This window comes from Pseudorasbora parva, chromosome 3 (assembly GCF_024679245.1).
Source record: "Pseudorasbora parva isolate DD20220531a chromosome 3, ASM2467924v1, whole genome shotgun sequence".
Taxonomy (NCBI): domain Eukaryota; kingdom Metazoa; phylum Chordata; class Actinopteri; order Cypriniformes; family Gobionidae; genus Pseudorasbora; species Pseudorasbora parva.
The window spans coordinates 41,688,239-41,707,092 of NC_090174.1; the positions used below are offsets into that span (position 1 = coordinate 41,688,239).

Consider the following 18,854-nt stretch of genomic DNA (forward strand, 5'->3'; position numbering starts at 1 on the left):
TTAGATTAATATGCTGTAGAGGTATGATTCAATGTTATTTCACTCATACTATAAACATTAGCTTATGATCACGAATCGAACCTTATTGTAAAGTGTTACTGAGCAAATGTCACTTTGGAGTCACTGCACGGTCACATTCATATGCCAAATAGTAATTTCTTGATTAAACAAAGTTCTATTGGGTGTTTAAAGATGACTGACTGAGTGCATGTGATTATTGTAACTTATTTGTGTTATGTTTGTTTTTGCTGCAAACCCCAAACATGGCTGCTGATTGATGTGAGTACTCTTCAATATGCATGAGTTTCACCTGGACAGATGGCATGTTTTTTAAATATGTCTAATGGCCTGCAGTACTAAATGTAAACTAGCATTGAGGGTTTTTTAAAAGTAGTTTAGGCATGCTTGATTGTTTCAAAAACCAACTGAAAAGTTTAGTGGGGCTACACCTGCTAGTCATTTACATTTGCCAATAGCTGGCTTTGATCCTGGATAAATCCTCCTAACAAAGTGTTATTCAGATTTCCATTCATTCTGCTCATTTTCCTCTCTGATTCTCCCTTTCTCTGTTTGTTCAGTGGCACCAATGATCTTCGATGTTGTAGTCCCAGTGCCAGATAATTCCTCTGCTCTCTTTGGTGTAAGTGCCTATTGTCTTCACCTCACTCACATCTGTTTTAACATTTGTGTTAGCATGACCTCAGATTAGATCACAGTCTTTGAATCCACTGTATTTGCACTAACTATCTTTGATTTTATAGCCCACAATGATATTTTGTGTTTTTGTATTATGCCATGATAAGGGAGTCCAATTAGTTTCATTAAAACGGATCTTTTCTTACTGAGCTTGCCTGCTGTATTACTCTGTATTACTCTTTTTGGTCCTGTCCTGTTTTATTCTCTATTTTTCTCTTTTTTGCCATTTATCCACCACACAACCCTTCCATCCTTTGCTTTGTCTAAATTCCTCCTTCCTATCCCTGACTTGTACCTTTTTCTCCTCTGCGTTTCTCCCATCTTCTCAGTTAAACATAACAGCTCTGGACTGGACTCAGTTGAGTAAGAAGGAATGTGTGAAATATGGGGGCTCACTGGTGGGAAAAACCTGCAAGTATGTTCCAGATCTTGCTCTCATGTCCTTCATTTTGTTCTTCGGGACCTACACTATGACTGTCACTCTGAAGAAGTTCAAATTCAGTCGCTACTTTCCCACAAAGGTAAGAGCAGTGAAGATTCTTTCGCCCCTTTTTCTTACCAAACTCCTGTGAAAAAAGATTTTTAAACTTGCACTCTTCCGTCTGTCACGTCGTCCTTGTTAGTATCTTAGACATGTCCTTGAGTCTGTCTATATCTTGTTAAAGAAAAGTTGTCTGTCTCTAACGTTTTCCTAGTTACTTATGGATTTAGTAAGATCTTTCTTGGTGTTAGATAAATCAAAAGCACTTTATACCTGCAAAATCATGAAAGGTGAACAAGGTGATGTGGGTTTAATCATGCATGTCTGTATATATTGCATGCATATATTTATGCTATGTACTTTTTTGACATGTGTGTTTTAAGAGTATAACCTTGAATCATGTGACTACAACATCCTTTATGCGTTATGTTAAAAGATCCTTGACAGATTTGGTTGGATCTTTCAAATAGGCAAAAGAAAAGTTTGGAAACCTAACCTTGTATTTATTGCAGTAACAACTAAATCAGTCTTACAGTTCTAGTACATCTGAATTTTGAAACAAAGCTTGGTCATGCTGTATAAACGCTGACTGTTGCAGTCCTTAATACATTCTATATTGCGTGTATATAATGTCTTATAAACAGTATAGTGACATTTATTTAGTCTATTGCTACATCTGAAATGGCACACAATTTGAGTTGGTACTACATTTGACTGAACTTACTTTGCGACAGACCCTTGCCCTTACGGGATAATAATGTAATTGTATTTTCTTTGTGTTTCTACTCTTTAGAAGCTCCTTTAAAGGCGCTATAGAAAATAATGTTATCATTATTATAGTAAAGTGTCCAAAAGTCAGAGGCAGACAGTATTGAAGTATTTTTATTTTCCAAGTAATTTTGTTTTTCAAGTATGTACTTTATCAGTGTTCTTCTTTGGAAAACTTTTACTTCACAACATTCTAAAACATAATATTGTACTTTTTAGAGCAATACATTTCATATTGAATATAATTTAATACTTAATTACATTAAAAAATAGTACGGTATATTTTTACTTTTACTTGAGTACAAGTAAGAAAGTACTACATTTTTAATGTAAAGGTGCCCTAGAATGAGTTGAAACAATATGTTAAATTGTTCTTTGATATCTACAAAGAGTGTATGTGGCTTATTTAAGGGCAAAATTTAAAGGTCCATTTACAACCCTATAAATTGTCCCTAGGATGTAATGCTCTGTTTTTGCCTTATTTGGAAGAGTCATGAATATTAATGTTGAGCTCTGCTCTGATTGGCTTATTTCAGCCGCTCACAGCAGTTCAGCTGTTCAGCGAAGCAGCTGAGCTTGTGAGTCCTGACAGAACACAGACCGCCTGAATGACACTTTAAGAAGAACATCTCAAATGGAGATAGCTAAAATGCAGCCTACTTGTTTATTGGTGTTTTCAGATCATCCGCGAGCGATAAAGAGCTTGCGTTCTTGCGGTTGCCAGATTTCAGTAATTTAAATCCCCCAAACAGAGCTTTTCTGTGAAAAGAACACATGTACTATCCAGTGTTTTACCTAAACATGTCCAATTTGGCAACCATATACATGTAAGCTCTCTCGCACGTGCGGATGATATGAAAACATCAATAAACAAGTAAGCTGCATTTCAGCAATCTCCATTTGAGATGTTCTGCTTAGTGTCATTCAGTCTACATTTTAGACTTGTCTTTTTTCGTCAACGATATTGCATGTTTATATAACGTTAGTCACAATGTAGGCTACGCAGTGACTGTGATATACTCTGAAATACAAGCATGCAAAAACATCAAAGGCCTACTTCAGTTCTCAAAAATATAAATATATAACTTATAATTTTACTAAATGAATAGCCTTGTCAAATGACTGTCGTTATGGTGGAAATAACTTATATAGTGGAAAAGGTGACGTTTACTAGACAGATCGAGTGAACGATCTGTAAGCAACGTATCTATGGTTGTATTTTATAATACAAAATAATATTAACCTTTGTCATTAGACACACTATTTAGTTTTGTATGGTACTTGGAACTCGAATTATTACTGTACTAGCATCTAGCATCTAGCCAATGCTGTCTCTCTAAGAAACTTTCAATTTAATTAGAAATTGTTTAAACTGTCAATAAGTGGATAAATCGTTACTTACTGCTTGCAGGAATACAGTTGTCCCTTTCTTCAGTTTAAGATGCTGAGCGAAGCTTGCTTGAAATGGGCCGAACAAACGAACGATTTTGAAATAAATTGTTGTGGTATCGGATTATAATAAACCTCAACCATGACTGTTGACATATGAAAAGTCCTCACGTCCCCTGCACAGCCTAAACATGACATATGTGACCAGTCACGGAAAGTAGGGACACAAGTTGGTTCTGGGGCATTTTGAGTTATTCGCAGATTCTGAAAGTGTAGCTTTCCAACGATGTGTAACACATGGAAATCTGATCATATTTGGAGAAGTTGTGGCCATCTAAATGTAGGCCTTTAGAAAAGTTTAAACGAGAGAAAACAGCCTCTAAAGTTTTGCAGTTCTCACCTGTTCTCACCTGCTGGGAGTGACAATATGGCTTATTTTTTGGATAAGCCATACCCCCTGTAAAGCTGCATGGTTGCTAGTAACAACAGACGCAACGGGAAAAATCAGACCGCATACTATTAATAATAAATGGTAGCAAATGCTAACATTGCCATCTAAAAGCCCATTATAGTAATGGGGTTTTTTGGCAAGTGATACAATGCTAATGATTACAACTAAAACAAAAGTTAAAAACAATAGGTAGGTATGGGAAGGTCTAAACATGAGATAACATGTACGTGTTCTTAGAATGAACACAAAACGACAAACTTTGGTGTTTATGGAAAAGTATTCTTGGAAATCTCGTTGCCTCCAATGAAATAAGTCGTTCGGCCACACGTTCTCTTTGTCGGGGTCTTCTTAGTGGATGTAGTGTGTGTCTGTTTGAAATGGATAAAGATAGAGAAATCGGTAAAGTCCATAACCGTGAATGGCTAGTGTAGGGGTAAAGCGCATGTCATTAAGTTTTGACGCAAATCGATCAGAGGTTTGAATCCGCCTTTTGCCACACTCTCTAACCGAGAAACACTTAATAATAAACACATGTTAGATACTTTATTTCCACTTTTCTAATATTTTCTCAATTCTTTTTGAAAATAAATGCCTTTCCGATCTGATATGTGATGGGAAAAGGGAGTAGAGAGAGTGTGGCAAAAGGCAGATTCAAACCTCTGATCGATTTGCGTCAAAACTTGATGACATGTGCCTTACTCCTACACTATAGCCACGGTTACAGATTTTACCCATTTCTCTGTCTTTATCCCCGTCAAATGTTACTATCGATATAGCCTCTGATTTTTTTTAACTTGTCTGACGCCAGTCTGATACTTTCTTCCTCTTCTTCGCTCAATTGTAGATTAGGGTATTATTCAGTCTTATGCCGCTTTCATCATTGCTCAGATCATCTCTACAGCCGGCCAGAGCGCTGCATAAATAATTAGCCAGGCGTCCCTTGGAGGGCGGGGCAATAACAAAAGCCAGTATGGAAATACACACAGACAAAACAATGCGATTTCAACCTCAAAATGTACGTTTTTAAATATACCATTAAGGCTTCTACGTGATTTCAACTAACAGATTCTGCAAAAAAGCGAAAATCACATAATTTGAAGGGAAAAAAACGCTTCTTTCTCATTTTGCTCGAAAGTAGAGCTGCCGACTTGTGTCCCTGGTTTCCGTGACTGGTCACATATGTGTCATGAGAGCTGCCGTTTTTGCTATCCTCAAGTGTTGTTTGTTTTTTTCTACAGTCCTGATGATTCGGCTCCATCAGTTCCGCCTGACAATGAACATGTTTGGACAGATGCAAATGTTGGGGGCGTGCATATAAATGATCCTCAACGCTTGCGTCACGGTTGGGTTTATGTTAAGAAGCACTTATTTTTTCGTGGTGCTTTTGATTTACATATGAAGGAGGAGGCAATGGTGTTTGAGACTCACAGTATGTGATGTCCATGTACTTATTATTTCACTATGGCAAGGTTAATTCAATTTTTCATTCTAGGGCACCTTTAATTATTAACGGTAAAAAAACAACAACTTTTATTTATGAAACATGGTGCAGTAAAAAGTATGACATTTTAAAGTATGCTTTGATATGCAGTGAAGTAAAAGTTTTCTAAAGAAACACTGATAAAGTACACTTAAACATTTTCTTAAGTAGAAAGTAAAAATACTCCACTGCTGTCCACCTCTGCAGAAAATGCACTTTAGTGTCTTGGCAGAAGTAGTAGGTCATGTGGGGATTTTTCGCCTACTGTTTTTTTGAATACTATGTATTTGGACATACAACACATTTAATGTACTAAATAGTATGGAAGTATTCGATTTCGGTGCAGTCTATGTGTTTGGAAGCATGCATCCTTCTCTCAGTCTCTGAGTGCAAGCATTAAATAAATAAAAAACTAGTGATATTGTGTTGACATTCATTCCAGCATATAAAACTGCATAATTCATTGAATGTTGGCAGGTTTGCAGACCAGTATATTATACGTATCTCTTCAACAATATTGTGCTATATTTCTGCAGCTGCAGCTATGTGTTTTATTCATTCTTTTAATATATTTTTGTTTCTATCAAGCTGAGGAAGTTAATTAGTGACTTCTCCATCTTCATGTCTATCATGACGTTTGTGGGGCTGGACATGCTTATAGGTTTGAAAACACCCAAACTCATCGTGCCCACAGAGTTCAAGGTGAGAGTGAATGAAGTTCAACTCGCATGTTCTGGAGAATGAAACCGTGAAAATGGGACTTTTTAATAAAGCTTCCTCTTTAGTTTTTCCTCAAAGATGTATTGGTTATTTTGTTTTCAAATCACGTAGCCCACACGCCCTGACCGGGGTTGGTTTGTGATGCCATTCGGAAAGAATCCGTGGTGGGTTTACCTGGCAAGCTCTGTCCCTGCTCTCCTCGTAACTATCCTCATCTTCATGGATCAGCAGATCAGTGCTGTCATCGTCAACCGCAAGGAAAATAAGTTAAAGGTATCCATGCAGGGAGCAGATTCTTAATCACCCCTCTTTTTTATTCCCATTGACTTTTCCTCATATTCCCTATCTGTTTGTTATAGAAAGGCTGCGGATATCACTTGGATCTACTGTGGGTGGGCTTTCTTATGGCAGCCTGCTCTTTTATGGGCCTGCCGTGGTATGTGGCGGCCACTGTCATTTCCATCGCTCACATCGACTCCCTGAAGATGGAGAGCGAGTCTAGTGCTCCAGGAGAACAGCCGCAGTTCCTGGGTGTGAGGTGAGACAGACATAGCAACCATTGCAGGTCTCGCACTGATAGTGTTTCTGATTGGCTCTATACAGGAAAAACAAAAGTGATTTTTAGCTTCCGACATTAAGTATTTCCTTTAATAAAAGACATAAATTATAAAATGGTTATTGAGAGTGGGCTATCAAAACATATTACAAATTTGATTGTCATGAAATCTAATTTTTACATGAGTAGGTGGACCCATTTATATCCAAATAGTAATTAATTTACATGGAACAGAAGCCAACCCTCAAAATGTAGACGTATAGTGCTTAAATCTTTTTGGATGCCGTCATAATCACCGAAACACTTTTATGTAGCCTACCGTTTACATGTCTGTGGTAAATCGGGCACTTATCAATGGCCCTATGAGTGACAAATGGTAATTTTAAGAATTTATATGCCTACTAAACACTGAAAGTATTTGCTTAAGAGGCGGCTAGAGTAAGTAGCTGCTTTATTATTGTGCACAGTATAGTTAAAACACAAATTACACAAATACATAGAATAAAATTGTGTTCAGTAAATATATTCGCAGTTCTCTACTCACAGTATGACTTTTTTTCCTGCTTCTCTTCCAATTACAGAGAACAAAGACTGACAGGAATCCTGGTGTTTGTGATGACAGGAGTGTCTATCTTCTTGGCCCCCATCCTGCAAGTGAGCTTGTTGAAATGACAGATATAATTAATACTGACTTGACCTATCATTTACGGTAGATTAGCTATTTTTTTCAACAACAACAACAACAAAAAATTCAATGAGGATGTCTGTATGATCTACTCTGCTTTAGCTGTACTATCTCAAATAGGCAAAGAGCAATCTAATGATATATACGCTACCGTTCAAAAGATTTTTTTATGTATTTGAAATGAGGGTGGGGGGACTGATCATTTCCCTCAGGATTCTTCAAATAGAAAGTTTAAAAGAACTGTATATATTTTAATTATAATATTTTGTCTTAAATGCCACTTGTGATCAATTTAATGCATTCTTGTATATTGGTATTATTCTTACTGACCCCAAACTTGGATATTGGGCATTTTATGTGTTTACTTAAAATACTCTGAATTTCTAAAACATTTAAAGTAAACATAGAATATCAACCTGAAAGTTATCTTCAACTGGTCAGATGAAATTATACTTATGGCCATGACATTTAGCAATTGTTTTTATTATTATTATTCATGTGACTTTAAATGTAGTTGAAATGTTTTTAAAGGTCAAACATTCTTAGAAAATCTGGATAAAATCAAACGTAAAAAAAAATAAGGAAGCATTTGACTTTTTAAAGGCAGAATGTGAACTATATTGTTAAAATTGTGCAAAAGCAATCTACATGTGTTTCTCTGAAATTAATTTTACTTCCATAATCTGATAAAGCTGAAAAAGGGTAGGTTTTACTCATCAGTAAACTGATTGTATTGTGTTAATAAAACAAGAATGTTTATTAAATGAAATGTTATTAAATGTTAAATAAGGTCAGTTTTGTCATGTTTGCTTTAAGTGTAACTGCTGTGGTTTTGGCATCTGAGGTGTACTTTTTTTCTGTTTATAGTTCATTCCCATGCCAGTCTTGTATGGAGTGTTCCTCTACATGGGTGTTGCTTCCCTCAGTGGCATCCAAGTAAGTATCTATAGGGGTATAACATTTTCTAACTCCCTTTCCTTTCCCTCACAGCTATTACTGAACTGTTTGTAACAACTCTGACTGCAATGTACTTGTATGGATTTTGACATTGCTAAGTTTTAATATCGTAACAAACTTTATATTAAATTATACAAGGAAAACATCAAAAAGCTGCACTCTTGAGTGTGAATGTACCACTCATTTGTATGCACACTACAACTGTGTTTAGTGATTAGAAATGAGTGATTTCTCCACACTGTGACAGTGCAGGGCAAGAGTGTGGTGTTGTGGGAATTGATATTTGCATGCTGGCTGGGTTTACCGAGGCACTTTTGAGCTGCATTTTGATGAGGGTGTCAGACTGCAGTGAAAATCCACCCTCTTGAGTAGCTTGGCAGTGGCCAGGTGCTTCTTTTCTGTGCTCTAGTGTAATGTCAGCTAGAGAACAAGAGGACAATGGCAAAATAATGGACCTCATGCGGAGGCTATTGTATTTATTCAGGAAAGGGTTAATTCACCCAAAAATGACAACTCTGTCACTAATTACACTCCCTCGTATTCTCGTCGCTTCATAACATTAAGGTTGAACCACTGGAGTCACATAGACTAGTATTTTAACAATGTCTACCTTTCTGGCATTGAAAGTGGTAATTGTGTTGCAGTCTATGTGGGGTCAGAAGGCTCTCAGATTTCATCAAAAATATCTTAATTTGTGTTCCAAAGATGAACGAAGGTCGTAAGAGTTTAGAACGACATGAAAGTGAGTAATTAATACATTTTTGTGTTAAGTAACCCTTTAAGTTCATGTTACTTTGAAGTTAAATGCTTGAAAGCTACTGTTATCTTTAAACATTAAAGTTCTCTTTTCTATGTGACAAGCTTTGGTATGCGAAGTCATAATTGTCTTAAGCAAGGTAAAATAATGGACTAAAAATTAAGGCAGAAAAAAAGTCATGTTTAAAAGAAGTTTATTTACTCACCCTGTCATTTCAAACCTTAATGACTTTCTTGTTTCTGACTCTTGATTTCAAGCTTCAAAAAAGACACAAACACATCATAAAAGTCATCCATATAACCGTGCGCTACATTTAACATCTTCTAAAGCCATTTCATGGTTTTGTGAGGAAAATATCAACATCTAAGTTGTTACTCACTAATAATCTTCCCCTCAAATGAACTGCAACCAGATCCATGTCAGTTGAGAACTAGATCCATCCCATTTGTGAACAAATCAGATATTAATTGAAAAGGTTTGACTTGTCCTTTTGGAGCTAATCAAGCCTGGTCCTCATTCACTTTCATTAGACTGAAAAGGGTCATTTAGGTTTGGAATGACACGAGGGTAAGTAAATGAAAGATTTTTTCCTCACTGCATATCTAATCAAACATTTTGTGTACTGAATGAGATTAGCCTCATTAATAACTAACTATGACAAATTATAAAGAATTACCTATTAATTACTAATCACAACATTATCTTGTGCCACTCTGAGACATAATCAAACACCTTTTTTACTGTGAATATAGTCATGCATGTTTTTTAATTTAAAAATAATGGTCTGGATCACCAGTAGTTCTTGAAGTGTGACACTTGAATTATTAGTGATGCATTTTATGACCACATTGACAGTATTGAGAGTAAAAAAAGACAATTGCTCACATCTCAGACACATTAATGTTGTGGTTAGTAATTAATTATTAATTCTTTGAAAGTGAAATTATGCACACTATACTGTCCCTTTCAAAAAAGGGAATAAAAACATCATCAAAGTAGTCCATATGTGACATCAGTTGGTTCATTAGAATCTCTTGAAGCATCGAAAATACATTTTGGTTCAAAAATAACAAAAACTACGACTTAATCCAGCATTGTCTTTTCTTCCGATTCGAATGGTTATGAATCAGTGTATCGATTCATGATTCGGAACACCAATGTCACGTAATTTCAGCAGTTTGACACGCGATCCAAATCATGAATCAAGACGCTGATTCATAACCGTTCGAATCGGAAGACAATGCTGGATAAAGTCGTAGTTTTTGTTATTTTTGGACCAAAATGTATTTTCGATGCGTCAAGAGATTCTAATTAACCAACTGATGTCACATATGGACTACTTTGATGATGTTTTTATTAGCTTTCTGGACATGGACAGTATAGTGTGTATACACTTTCACTGAAGGAACAGAAAAGCTCTCAGACTAAATATAAAATATCTTGAAGATGTGTTCTGAAGATGAACAGAGGTCTTACGGGTGTCGAACGACATTAGAATGAGTCATTAATGACGTAAATTTCATTTTTGGGTGAACTAACTCTTCAAGGAGACGTGTCTGATTCAGTAATTATTCCTAATAAAGAACTATCTCAGTCCTAAATCTGATATATTAAATACTCATTAGTAAGTCTTGTTTCCATATTAGTTAATAGTAGTAGCTGAAGTGTTAATGTAGTACTACATTTTGTCCTCCATAGTTACCTATTAATGTTGGACCATTATTCTAACGTGTTACCACATTTTGCCTTTCATAGTTCTGGGATAGGATCAAACTGATCATGATGCCAGCCAAACACCAGCCAGACTTTTCATACCTGCGTCACGTCCCGCTGAGGAGAGTCCACCTGTTTACACTGGTGCAGATTGTGTGCTTAGCTGTCCTCTGGATCCTTAAATCCACATTCCTTGCTATCATCTTCCCGGTCATGGTATGGTAACATATTATATTGACACACATAATCCTGTAAGCACTCATGTAGATCATGACTCATAAAACAATATTAGTTTCAATAAAGCTTTCTGAACGTAATCTATTTAGTAAGGGATCATTGTAATTTGTAGTTCAATCATGTTGTGAACGGGTCGCTCTGCTCATCAACTGCATTTCCAGCGGTCTGTGATTTAGTGATGTAATTCACTTCAAGGTTTTTAAGGACAGGAAAGATGCAAATAAACAGTTTCTGTCTCTCGATCCCTCAGATTCTTGGTCTCATGGTGGTGAGAAAGCTGTTGGACATGGTCTTCTCTCAACATGATCTGGCATGGCTGGACGATCTCCTGCCTGAGAAGGAAAAGAAGAAAAAGGATGAAGACAAGAAGACCACCAAGAAGGACAAAAAGAAAGGCAAAGCAGGGGATTCCTGTGAAGAAGATGTAAGTGTTTCAGTAGCCTAAAAACTCAAAGGCAGACACCCAGGCTGCTGAGATATAAATGAGAGACTATAGACTTGACTAAAGTCTTTGGTCTGCACCCAAAAATGGTCTAGAGTTCAATAATGGTTAAGATCCACAATTGCATTGTGTTACAGTGGTGCCACCTTCTGGTGGACAAGAGCCTCAGGAGTGTAACAGGAGTGTAATCAAAGTTGACACATTCTGCATGTGCATATACTTATCTTCCTCCATTCTTTGGCCCACAGGACAAGTACCAACCTTATACAAACTGCTCCCCCAGTGATTCAGACTTGGATCGCAGGTACTGTGTGCTCAAACTACACGTTCCCTACCGTGACCTCCTACAGGCGCCAGACTCCAACTCAGAGTGGGCGGCACGATGCCAACCAGGCAGTTACTACCACTGATACTGACTTTATTAGATTTAAAAAATGAGCATTTCCACTCACTAACACTCTACATTTAATGCTACTAAATATTGCATTAATATTTACATAGAGGTAGATGACATAGTTGAGAGGCAGCTCAGAATATTAAATGTATAACTGCTAAACCCCTGTATACAGTATTTTGCCATACATTATGAGTATTTACCTATAGATTTTTTTGCCTTGCCATGCGCTTTGAAGCAATGCAGATAGAACTGTTTTCATGCATCCACCAGTATTTTACTTTGCATGCTGTTCTAAAAAATGTGTAATTTATTGTTATGCCATGTGTTTTTACTTTGATTACATTTTCACACCCAAAGAAACACATAAGTAACAATTAATGAACTTGCATAATTCGATGTGAGTGCAGTTTCCGTTTATTTTCCTGAAATACTGGGAAAGATGCCAGCGAGAAAAGTTATTTGAAAAAATATAGTGTACCTTTTTTTTTGCAAGCTTTCCAAAAGCATTACATTTTTTGCAGATATAAAGTGATTAATGTAACTGCATTTTACTTTTTTCAAGGAATTTTGGTTGTTTCTTTCTCCTGTGTGATTGTGGACCCAATAAGAGTGCTTATACAGAATAACTCCGTGCTTGTACCAGATTTTCTAAGTTTTTTGTTTTTGTTTTGCTTTATGAAGGTTTCCCAGCCTGGTTTCTCTCACACTATCTCCACAACCTATTAACTTATCCAAATGCATTCCTCTGTATCACTCTGATGTAGTAATGTAAAATCTGCTGGGTTTCATGTCTGCATTGCTGTTCAGGGGGCATGGTTTGGATGACGTGTTCACTTTGACAAAGGTCGAATTTACATTTAATCGTTTAGCAGACGCTTTTATCCAAAGCGACGTACAAATTAGCAGAGCAATCAAGCAGGGCAACAATATGCTAGTTTTGTTTTTAATAGATATATAGAATAGTGTAAGTATTAATAGGATTTTGTTACCATTAGTTATTGCATTAGGTATTATAACTTTAGGATAATATAAATGTATATACTATTGTTCATATTAGTCTTTATAACAATAATGATTTTCTATATGCAATAGCTTTGTACTACTATTTAAATGTTTGAGGTCAGTAATTATTATAATTTTTTTATTAATACTTTTCTCAGCAAAGACATAAATTGATGAAAGATTTTATAGCTTTTTATAGCAATAAAAAAACTGATTTCTAAAGGATTAAGGCTGCTGAAAATTCAGCTTTGCCATATAATATAAATAAATTTCATTTTAAAATAGATTAAAAAAAATAAATAGAAAGCCGTTACCAATATTACTTCCGTTACTGTATTTTTAAACATAACAAATGCTGCCTATGTGGAAAAAAAACTTTTTTTATTTATTTAAAATATTTTTTAATGACATTCCTGTCACATTACTGACAAAAAAGTTATGCATTACTTTATATCTTATATTTAAATGTATTAGAAATGTCTAATGTAGAAATTAATATTAACCGATTCCCAAAATTATTTTGATTCCCAGTGCATTAACTAATGATAAAAGTAGAACCTATTGGTTAATTGCCCTTAATAATTATCGCATTTAAACACATTATCTCAACGCATAATATGAAACACTTAAGACATACTGAGCCTTTTTTCTGATTTGGGTGTGCCCTGATCCCAAATCTTTCCCCTGGAACATTTGTGCAGTCACACTTGTCTCTGTCACCTGCATCAATAATCTTAATACAGACTACCGGCTTCCCATCCTGATACTCAGCTGCACCTCCTCCCTGTCATAACCCACTCCTCTTACTCCTCCTCCTCCTCACTCTTGTAACTGGAAGTTGCCATTCCACAGCATCACTCTGCACCTGAAGATCTCCTGTCCTTCATCCCCGGCGATGCCACTGGCCAGAGGGATGTCTTGCCCCGTGCCCCAGGTGAAGATTGAGATGGAGTCGGACTACGACGACGCAGATATTAACCCTAGAGGCAGACACAGGGATCACAGGGACATGAGCAGTGAAACAACACTATAATGTCGAATCTCTGGACATTGGATGCTCGGTCTCAGCTTGTTTGAAGCTCAAGTGTTGCTAAAACACATGTTCACGTTTAACTTACGATACAGAGTGGATCAGACAGCACTTTATAGCACAACTGTGATGTGGCATAAGAAGTCAGAGGTTTATTATTTTAGAGGGTGAACAGAGTGTATGGTTTATGCTATATGCATCAAACATGGGTTTTGTTTCTTATTTTAAAAGCCAAAGGAATTTAAAACATGCTGCAAATGCAGTCAGTTTTACTAAATTGAATCAATATAACACCATAGATAATGTGAAAACTAGATCAACTTTATTTTCAAGATTCCAGTATCTTTGATATGAGGATTACATGGATTAACAATAATGATTTTGTTGTCCCCTATAACTGCTTATACCTCTGGGTCTAGTATTGTTTCCTTTCTCCGAAGTCATGCTTTTCCTTGCCTTCCCTTTCTTTTCCTGCTTATAACACTCAAAACTAAGTTGGGGAAAAGAAACAACCAAAAAAGAAAAAAAATAATAATAATCGAAACCTTTTGATTTTGGCCTTTTATTTTATTTGTTTGAACGTTTCAGAATGTTTGTGTGAGCTGTGTTAGGTGGGATGTTTTCTCTGTATTTGTATATTCTGTTGCACGAATATGCAAAACTGGGCAGGTTGCAAATAATGGATGTTTGCTGACATGAGATTTAACCTTTGAATGGAAAAAAAGCAGTAATTCTTTCTCCTGACAACTTGAATTCTGATCAAATTAAAAAAATGAAGATTAAGATTAAAAATATTTATTGAAAATAATGTTTTTGTACATATAAGCCATATAAATTACAATGTTTTTTTGTTGTTGTTGTTGTTGATCATATTTTATTGTACATCTCACATCCCTTGTATATATTAATACTTCATCCTAAAATAAGACATTGACTTAAATAGCAGGCTTTAAACCTCTACATGTACAATCAATCCACTATTTAATCAGGTCATTTGCAGTGAAAACTACCCAAGAACATACAGCAACACTTATGCCTTTGGTTACTGATTTTGAAAAAGGCACACTGGACGAAAACCACATTTTATCCTGATTACCAAAGTACTGAGCAAAGGACTATAAATTAGACGAAAACAGCACCGAACAACATCATGTCAAAGAACATGACGCATTCCTACTAGTGTCGTCATCAGGGTTCATGGTGAAGCCATCACTGAATCCGTCACTCTCCACTAGCGTGGGTCTCTTACCACACATAGGGCAGAGTTTGTTCCTTTCACGTGAAGCTCGCATCCATATGATCAGGTTCCAGCGTGTGCCTGAGGAGATAGGCAGAGCGCCGTGCATGTGCTGGCCCCTGTGAAGCAGACCTTCAGTTACATGATGCTCCACTTCCACACACTCCGTCTCACTCAGAGGCACCTAGGACAAACGCACACAATCCAGGACAATGTAAACACATCTTTAATGTGCATTACTAGGCCGCATGCTTGTGCTGCCCACTGTTTCATTCAAAACTCTCAGTGTCTTTGTAAAGTGAATTAATGTGTTCTGTAATCATGAAATAAAATCTCTTCTTGAAGAAATTGTTTGCTTGCTCTTTTAGGGTAGTTGAATGGGGAATGTGGTAATACTTCCATTTATTTTTATTTCAACTGACTGTATGCATTAAACATATATATATATATATATATATATATATATATATATATATATATATATATATATAGACTGATTTATACTCATTTGTAATGATACTAATTATACTAATATTATGAAGACAACATGTGGTTAATTGGCATTTAAAGTCAGTGGCATAAGCCATACCAAACTAATAAAATGCTTATTCTATATAAATGTATTAGATAAAAAATATTAAATCTAGAAAAAAAATCTGAATTTACAGTATCTGTTTTCTACTTATAATAAAGTTAGATGTAGAAACATTAAAATTGACATATTAAGCCATATGACATGGACAAATGACAGATTTTAGCAAAAAAAAATGTATATGGCTATATATATATATATATATATATATATATATATATATATATATATATATATATATATATACACAGTTCAGACATAACATTATGACCTAATATTCCTAATATTTTGTTGGTCCCTAGCCTAACAAGCCAGACCCACATCAAGCTATTTGGTCTGGAAACTCAGCATTGACAGGGCTCAATCCGAGGGGCGGGATAAACGGTCTTTCAAACTCCCTCACACAATAGGATAGCGCAAACCAGAGCAACGGCGGAGCTCGTTGACAAATTAAACTATCTCCGAATGTGATCGGCACATCTTCCCTTTTTAAGAATTACTTCAGAGCCATTTTTTTCTCAGAGAAAAGCTTAACTCCAAGTCTTCCAGAGTCGCGGCCAAAGCCGATTCGAAAGAGTCAGCAGTTCTTGCGTTTACTAGTAGCACGCAAGCGCAACTCTACTGTCATTATGTTAAGCCCCGCCCACCGACTATACACGATGTGATTGGCCCGACCAGTTTGGTTTTTTCAACTCAGAATGAATTGAGAGTTGCTAGACTATACTTACGGCAGATTAGATTTGCTGCTGATAGGGTGCGTCTAGATTTCTAGGCCTGGTCCCCCTTTTGCTGCCAAAACAGCCGTCAAGACATGAGCTCCACTAGACCCCTGAAGGTGGGGCCTCCATGGATCGAACTTGTTTGTTCAGCACATCCCACAGATGCTCGATTGGATTGAGATCTGGGGAATTTGGAGGCCAAGTCAACACAGCAAACTTGCGCTCATCAAACCATTTCTAAACCAGTTTTGCTTTGTCGCAGTGCGTATTATCCTGCCTCTGCCGGCTTGCCTTCTTCCCATAGTGCATCCTTGTTCCATGTGTTCCCGAAGGTAAGCAACACACACGGACCCGGCCATCCACGTGATGTAAAAGAAAACGTGATTCATCAGACCAGACCAGGCCACCTTCTTCCATTGCTCTGTGGTCCAGTTCTGATGTCCACAAGCTCACTGTAGGTGATATTACCATTGGACAGGGGTCAGCATGGACACTCTGATTGGTCTGCGGCTATGCAGCCCCATATGCAACAAACTATTACGCACTGTGTATTCTGACATTTCTATCAGAGCCAGCATTTACTTCTTGAGTAATTTGAGCAACATTAGTTTGTCTGTTTGATCGGACCACACGGGCGGGCCAGCCTTCGCTCCTCTCCTGCATCAATGAACCTTCGCCACCCATGACCCTGTCACTGGTTCACCACTGTTCCTTTCTTGGTCCACTTTTAATAGATACTGACCACTGCAGACCGGGAACACCCCACAAGAGCTGCAGTTTAAGAGATGATCTTACCCACTACATTATATTCTTACCTACGCTTGCCCATTTTTCCTTTTTCTAACACATCAACTTTGAGGACAAAATTAACTTGTTGTCTAGTATATATCATCGTCTAACAGGTACCGTGATGAAGAGTTAATCAGTGTTATTCACTTCATCTTTCAGTGATTATAATGTTATGCCTGAAAAAAAATCTTTACATGCAGATTTTTTTTTAAATTCAATTTCCTGTTTGAGAATTCTCAAAAGTTGTCTTATAAGCACCTGTCTCATGTCTCCAAAGAACAGGTTCCCCTCTGTGAAGTCTTTCCCCAGTGATACATTTAGAGTGACTTCGGCGTTGTCATAATGATAACAAAGTTCCATGTCTTCATGCATAGCATACTTGACCACGAAAGCCTTGTGACTGTCCAGACAGCTTCCACCACAGTCACTGTAAAGCAAAGCGGTGAGTGGGCGCAGATAGACCTCCCTCAGTGGGGTGATGAAGCTCTCATCAAAGCCCAGTTCATTCAGAAGAATCTGAATTTGTTTAGAGATGTTAAATTATTATTTTCATTATGATTGGCATAAAACAACAACATTAATCTGCATTTTGATGACAATAGCAATCACGTGAGAACTGGATTAAGCATATACTGATAAAAACTCATACCCCATAATTGTTCATGGTGTTCGGCCTGCCCTTTGGGGCATCAGACTGTTCAAAATGCTCCAGCTCTTCTATTAGTTCCTTGCAGAATTCCTTTCGGAACACTGGGAATCTAAAGACTCTTGGTGCTGCAAAATATCCAATAAACATAATTTGTTGACTTGTGATTTGGCCTATCTTTCATGATTTGATGGTTAAAATATTTAAATTTGGATGATTGAGTAAAGAAGAAGCTCACCTGCTTCTGTCTGGATGAGTTTCAAAAGTCCTTCCATGGTTGCATCACTTGAAGCACAGTATTTTACCATCTGCAAAAGTTCTGGGGCCAGGAATGATTCCTAGTAAAGGATATATTATATTGCCGTATATCAATGAACGATTTTGAATCATAGACTGCCAGACTCCTGTTTCTATGTACCTGTAGATGATAAACATGTTGATGAAGAGGTGTATAAATCTCCTTGATTGTAGCTGCTCTCTCTGCTGATTTCAGTTTATGATTCTGGCGTCTCTCGATTTCTGCATGAATCTATAAATACAAGACGGGGTAAATAGCCGAACTCTGACAGCCTTGATCTCCAAAAGTGATTAGTGATCTCGAGAGCTCACTCGCCTTTCCGATCACGTCTCTGAACTTAGATTCAGACACACAGCCCAGGGATCTGAGGATCTTAAGCAAATGTCAATGGCATTCAGAGAGAAATGGCAAAGCATTCAACATTAAGGCATTAGCCAGTGTTGCCATAGATCACATACATTTTGATAATCCTTCCTGAACTGGCTTTCTGAGACGAATCGAACATGGAGTTTGTATTCTTCAAGAAAAATATTATCTCTGAAAATGCAACTGCATGTGTAAAATCTATCCATTGTGTATTCAGATTCAATTAATCCAAGTCTAACGACATACTGTTATATATTTATAGACATAATATTAACGACACTTGAAACATTTCAACCAGACTGTTTGAAGTTGAGCTGTCAATCTGTCCAGAGCTCCGCCTACTCAGTGATTGTTTTGGAACAACCAAAAATATGTCCGTAAAGAAACAAACGGATTCGCTAATATAAATATATAATTCAAATAATCACATTTGATAACGATACAGC

General features: G+C 36.8%; 2 protein-coding genes across 3 annotated transcripts in view; one reads left to right on the plus strand and one right to left on the minus strand.

The window, feature by feature from the left end:
* Window positions 1–14,135, plus strand: part of slc4a5a (solute carrier family 4 member 5a) — a 47,280-nt gene extending 33,145 nt beyond the window's left edge. Inside the window, exons 16-26 of the mRNA XM_067438917.1 lie at window positions 606–640; window positions 1,026–1,217; window positions 5,854–5,967; window positions 6,097–6,258; window positions 6,345–6,523; window positions 7,123–7,195; window positions 8,094–8,162; window positions 10,696–10,869; window positions 11,141–11,314; window positions 11,581–11,636; window positions 13,584–14,135. Of these exons, the coding sequence (XP_067295018.1) occupies window positions 606–640; window positions 1,026–1,217; window positions 5,854–5,967; window positions 6,097–6,258; window positions 6,345–6,523; window positions 7,123–7,195; window positions 8,094–8,162; window positions 10,696–10,869; window positions 11,141–11,314; window positions 11,581–11,636; window positions 13,584–13,764 (1,409 nt within the window). The 3' untranslated portion in view covers window positions 13,765–14,135. The remainder of the gene's footprint in view (window positions 1–605; window positions 641–1,025; window positions 1,218–5,853; window positions 5,968–6,096; window positions 6,259–6,344; window positions 6,524–7,122; window positions 7,196–8,093; window positions 8,163–10,695; window positions 10,870–11,140; window positions 11,315–11,580; window positions 11,637–13,583) is intronic.
* Window positions 14,136–14,329: 194 nt separating this feature from the next.
* On the minus strand, window positions 14,330–18,798 carry ogfod2 (2-oxoglutarate and iron-dependent oxygenase domain containing 2). 2 transcript variants are annotated; one of them, XM_067438920.1, is made up of 7 exons: window positions 18,501–18,798; window positions 18,358–18,406; window positions 18,163–18,273; window positions 17,983–18,082; window positions 17,748–17,872; window positions 17,357–17,614; window positions 14,330–15,182 (listed from the first exon to the last, which is right to left on the minus strand). In XM_067438920.1, the coding sequence occupies exons 1-7, from the start codon at window positions 18,545–18,547 to the stop codon at window positions 14,910–14,912; spliced, it is 963 nt and encodes a 320-aa protein (XP_067295021.1). In that variant the 5' UTR covers window positions 18,548–18,798; the 3' UTR covers window positions 14,330–14,909. The 2 variants fall into 2 exon arrangements, with proteins under 2 accessions (XP_067295021.1, XP_067295020.1); XM_067438919.1 differs by having other exon boundaries at window positions 14,331–15,182; window positions 18,358–18,414; window positions 18,501–18,797.
* Window positions 18,799–18,854: the final 56 nt, after the last annotated feature.